Source organism: Diadema antillarum, unplaced genomic scaffold, assembly GCF_040938485.1.
Source record: "Diadema antillarum isolate AM-2024a unplaced genomic scaffold, OU_Dant_1.0 seq00000998_RagTag, whole genome shotgun sequence".
NCBI classification, from domain to species: domain Eukaryota; kingdom Metazoa; phylum Echinodermata; class Echinoidea; order Diadematoida; family Diadematidae; genus Diadema; species Diadema antillarum.
The window spans coordinates 766,311-772,178 of record NW_027271836.1 but is presented as its reverse complement, the minus strand read 5'-3'; the positions used below and the strand labels follow the sequence as shown (position 1 = coordinate 772,178).

The 5,868-nt window shown below is 35.1% G+C and overlaps 1 protein-coding gene across 1 annotated transcript; it reads right to left on the bottom strand.

Annotated features, from left to right (window-relative positions):
• Nucleotides 1–1,303: 1,303 nt before the first annotated feature.
• LOC139742359 (carbohydrate sulfotransferase 15-like) lies at nucleotides 1,304–4,647 on the bottom strand. Its single transcript, XM_071652938.1, has 4 exons — nucleotides 4,555–4,647; nucleotides 3,517–3,661; nucleotides 2,484–2,645; nucleotides 1,304–1,308 (listed from the first exon to the last, which is right to left on the bottom strand). The coding sequence occupies exons 1-4, from the start codon at nucleotides 4,645–4,647 to the stop codon at nucleotides 1,304–1,306; spliced, it is 405 nt and encodes a 134-aa protein (XP_071509039.1).
• Between the last annotated feature and the right edge of the window lie 1,221 nt (nucleotides 4,648–5,868).

The window sequence follows — 5,868 nt, the reverse complement described above, 5'->3', positions numbered from 1 at the left end:
AACAAACGCCCAAAGTTATCAGATGAAGGGGTTAATGAGAAGGCAATGGGCCTGATAAAAAATCAACCCCTGGAAGTAGACACAGAGTTTTGTCTCTTCTTTTTATAAACTATAACTGATAAAAAAGTCGGCACTCGCACGCACACACACACACATATATACACACACAATACAAAGACAAAACATACACCAGCTTCTGCAAGATGCCATTTTTAAAAACATACCCCTTTAATGCTAATTTCTTATCAATTCTGAATGATACTGATTACTTCGAGAATACCTTCCGTTGGAAATACGCGTGAAAGCTTTCATAAAACGTTTTACCGTCTTCTTACATTTCACATCAGTGTAAAATTTCAGATTTGAGGGCCTTGAAAAAATAAACTTTTTGCAGTAGGATGTTCGAATCAGCGGTGAATAAAATTTTCTACAATTTCTTGTGCCATAATTATGATTATCTTTGTTTTATTTGAAATAACCTATATAGCAAGGATGCGGATGAAATATCATTATAGCATAAGAACATGATACACAATACGGCATTCTGTAATACATTTATATCATACACACTTAAAATAGACAAAATATCGGCAAAGAAGGCACCCTATATACGGTGAATGCAAGACTATTTTAATAGCTCGCTTTTGTAATTTAGATGGCAGTCTCTGCACATTACATTTACTAGATTTCCCCCATGCTAAAATAGGTAATTCAAAGTGGCAAAATAAGGGTGTGATATGCAATAATGACAACAAAGATCTGTTGTATGACCATAGGCTGTTTAAAATCACGATACTCTTTGACATTTTGTTGCAGATGACACCAATGTGTTCCTCTCACGACAAACAGTCACTCTTTTTAACCTCAAGAAAATGTACATGAGAGGCAAGTTTTGTTCTATTTTCATTAACATGAATCGCAACATCATCGAAGGTAAAATAAAAGTCATCATTGCCAAGTCTATCCGCAGCAAAAGACATGGTAACATTGTGTTATATCATGTTGTGCATGAATATATTTCATTTCATTCAAGGGCAGCTTGTCAGCAGCCAGTAAAATCCTGGAATCTTATTATTTCACGTGATGTCACTCTAGCTCTAACGATTTTGATCCTAGCCACATTAGTCACGTGATTGCATTGTGACCAACCATTGTGTCCAACCAACCAACCAGTCTTTATGCAGAGTATTTCATATAAGGTCAAAACAGTTTTTGAAGCTCTAATGATTGTTCTCTCCATCCCCCATGTTAATTTTTATTTTTAAAACCTTTACATAATACTATTAGTCACACACGATTTCTTCTATCCTAAGAATGAAACAAGAAGATGAAAATTGTAAGGAAACTGTTTAATGTTAAAATTGTGTCCTTCTCTAAAACGCAGTCACTGTAAAAAGTTGCTGCAACAATTTCATCAAAGAAGTATGTAATTTTATTTAGGTTAAAGAACTTCATATTCCTTAATTAGGCGCCATGGGTTTCCAGTGAACGTTGTTTGGTAGCTTTAGTAGCTTATATTCAAACTCTTTATAGATTAATTTCATGGGAATGTTATTTCAATCATATACGCTCAAGTCTCATACCCACTTGAAATGTTCATAACTTCTGATGCGTGTGCTTTTATTTATCGCGCTAATTTATTTTGGCAAAACATATCTCTTTCGCCTGCAGGTACATTGCTAATATTACACAAGGTATAATCATGTTGTAAACAACGGTGATACTTTTCTGTGCTTATTTCTTCACATTAACATTGCATGACTTTGAAATTCAGCGTGATAATTATTGCAACATTTACATCAATTCCTCTTTTTTTTTCTGTCACTCTTCTCCATCTTTTTAAAGGCAGATACCAACACGTAGACTCTCAGATAATTATTGTGTTTTTCCCCTTTCAGTCTGCCTTCTCGTGCATGTGATCTCTGTCTATACCTAACCGTCTATATCATTATCTATTTCTTTGTCTATCTATCAATCTATTATACCTGTCTACATGCATCTATTAATCTATCTATTAGTCTGCCTGTCTATCTATCAATCTATCATCAATTTATATACCTTTCTATCTATCTTTCTGTCTATCTATTAATCTATCTGTCTATCAATTCATATATCTTTCTATCTATCTATCAATCTACCTGTCTACACTCATTTATCAATCTATCTGTCTATCTATCAATATCCTTGTCTATCTATCAATCTGTCTATCAATCTATCTATCTTTCTATCTATCTATCTGCCTATCTATCTATCTATCTATCTATCTATCTTTCTATCTATTAAACATCTATCTATCTATCTTTCTATCTATCAATATATCTATTTATCTATCTGTCTGCCTATCTATCTGTCTGTCTATCTATCTGTCTGTCTATCTATCTATCAATCCATCTATCTATCTATCTATTCACCTATCTATCCATCTCTTTTATTTTGTGATATTTCTTGAGCTAAGTATGTGTCTTTCCACAAAAATTTGTCACTGCCCAGTAGCTGGCTGAGCTCTTCGTTAGATCGCTGGTAAAAGTCTTCCAGGAGGGATACCGTCTGTGGTAACATGCCCCCTACCTCCCGCAGCTTTGCCTTGTTGGAGTTTTGGGGCGTGGCTTCACAGATCTGAGCTGTGTGCTCCTGGCTTAGATTCCCTGCAAGGGAAAAACATAACAAAACATTGAAAAACACTGAAAAAAAAGTCGCTTAAGTCTTTTCTATTCCAGAGATTCTTTATGCCGAAAGTTCGGCAGTCCGAAAATAAAGTACATGGGGATAGGCTTGGATATTTGTCCACATATCATTTCATTTCGGACTATCGAGCCGTATGACATAGAGGGGGGGGGGGGGGGGGGCAAACAGCAATCAATGAACTTTATTCATTTTCGGATAAACGAACCTTCCTATTAAATATCTATTTTTTTTCATTCTTTTGAATAACAAATATTCAGAATGACGCCACGAACGTAAGAATCTTACTTCATTTTTTGGACAAACGAACATCTAAATAGATACACATAATTCATGTGTTTTGGAATAACGAACCTAAGAAATAACGAGCATCACTCAAAAGGAAAATCGAATCCTGGAAGAACGAGTAATTTTGTGTCTTGTAAAGAAGGAGCAAATGCAGAGAGGAGATATTTATTTTCTTTAGAAAGTTGAGAACTATCGTGTCAACAATAAGCCATGCTTTATGTTACACCATCTTGCAGTATGTATGTAAAAGGAGATCGCAGGACAAAAAATCCCGTTTAATAATCATTTTTATTATTATTTCTTTTTAATATAATGGAAAGTTTGACGCGTTCCTCTTCAAGCGAGTATAAGTACGGCTTTTCTGAAGTGCTGAATCTACTCTTTGCTCACATTTAATATATGTCTTGTGATATCAATCAAATTTGTAGAAAACGTTATTTTGATCATTGAGAAAATGGATCAATAACGGCGAGAAAGACACAGAAAATAAGTGCTATAACATTAGCAAGACTAAAACTTCACAACGGCATGTAAATCCAAATTTACCTAGTGTAAGAAAGGAGAAGATGTCGGTCAGTATCCCTGTACAGTTGACTTGCCAATCCTCCATCCTAACAATCCTCAGCTGCTCTCTCGGGAAGGCTCGCAACCAGTCCCGGGTGAAGACGGCGTAGAGGCCGATCAGGATTCGCTGCAAAGATAGATAACACAACTAGCTTATCATCTAGTTCTCTGTCACAGTCATTATCACTTGAAGAATTTCGCAACAGACACCGACATATTCATCTATCAACTTGAGATATTTGAGAATGAACCTGGTAAAAAAACAAAGGAAGTTATCAGAATGAATGTGATGATTTTATTGATATAAATCTTTCTTCAAAATATTTTCTGTTATAAAGCGTGTGCACTATCCTTGAGAAGATTAAACTCTTCCCTGTTAAACTTCATGGCTTACTAAATTGATTAAAAAAGAAAAGAAAAGGAAAATGACGCTTTACTCTTTGCATTCAAACTGTTCACCTGGTACCAAAAAGCAATGTTATTATAGGTGGGTCACCATGAGAACTGTTCGCTCATCGTCTTCTGTCTCCATAGCATCCCGTCTCAGATCTCTCCTCGATCTTTTGGTTTTCTTTTCTTTTCTTCTTCTTCTTCACTTTTCTTCTTCTTCTTCTTTTACCACACTACTCAGCTCTGTGTTCTCCATAAGAAAAATTACTGTTTTTGTTTTGTTTTGTTTTGTTTTTTGATTACAAGGTATAAACTAAACATTTCCAGGAGCGGATCCAGGCATTCTTTTATGAAAAGTAAATGTCAATTGAATAAATAGATAGATAGATAGATAGATAGATAGACGGATAGATAGATAGATAAATGAATAAATAAACAAATAAATAAATACATAAATAAATAGATAAATAAAAGGAGCGCCCGGTGCCCCCCCCCCCCCCCATTCACCACTGCATTTCCAATCGTCCTCGACCCATTGCGGTTTTGTAAAACATTTCCAACCTTTACTGGAGTATACACAAAATATAAACATTTCAATGTAATTGTATCCTATACTGTCACGTGACTTACTGCAAAGTAGCCATGATGAATCTGGTCCGGGCTGTAGGCGCATGCGCGGTAACTCAGTTTCTCTCTGCATGAGTTGAACTTACTTATTGCCATGGTAACCTCTTGATGAAAATGCTCTGGACTCTTTCTGGAGGAATCTTCAAAGTAGAGATAGCCGGAGTAAAGTCTGAAGAAATGAAGAAATTGATTGTAAAATTCCTAGACAATCGTAGAATAGGAATACTTCCGAGATATTCCACAGTGTCATTCTGTGTGCACTCTGGTTATTATTGAAGTCCTCGGGTCCGTCTTTTTTCTTTCGTTTAGTGTGATGGCCCAAAAGTAAAGCATAAATGATAACTTTGAAACCAGAATTTCTACGCCTTTGTAACGGGAGTGCACTGTATCAGACGCATATCTCACAATGAAAAAGATTAACAATCATAGTGTTAAGAATATAATAGAATATAACTGCAGTTACCTGTTGATCATTTCGAATGAAAAACGATATAATATTTGAGTATATGAATATAAGAACGACCCAAGTCCATGGAAGACCATTTCAAGTAAACTAAAAACAACTTCATATCTTTTTTGTTTGTCCAATAATATTCTATTTAACTGTGATGGGAAGGCAACATTGTATATACAAATTAGAACATATATTATTATGACAATTAACGTTAACATTAATTGTGGAGACGCCATTTTGTGTGATGGACTTGGGTCGTTCTTTGATTCATATGGACTTGGGTCGTTCTTTTATTCATATACATGATATTCTGCTATAGAGATGAGAGAAGGACGAGAGAAGGCGCTATAATATGAATGTAAGAATGACCCAAGTCCTTCATTCTTACATTCATATAAGATTTAACTCATTTGTTTCAGGCACTTCCGGGGGTAATTAGGACTTATCATTACACACAAGATGAGTCCATGCACAATCTACAATTTCCCATGTCAAACTGAATTTGGCCAAAAATTGGACTTGGGTCGTTCTTATATTCATATACTCATTTTAATAGTTTAATGTCAAACAATGCGTTGACTGCTAACAGAGGAAACACGCTCTTCACATTCCAAGATTTGGGGAAACGAGAATAGTTTGTACTTGTCGGGCAACATCTAGGATCTATTTGTATAGATGTACAATACGATAAATTGAATGTATCAAAATTCGCTGGAGTTTTGTGGTGAATTCAACACGACGAATTACAGAAACATCCTACATTTAAAAACTGTATGATTTTCAGATTTTATTAACTTTGGTTAGTTGGGGAACAATTCGATTTGTTGTCTGAGGTTTGAAAAATGATTATTTTTGTGAATTAT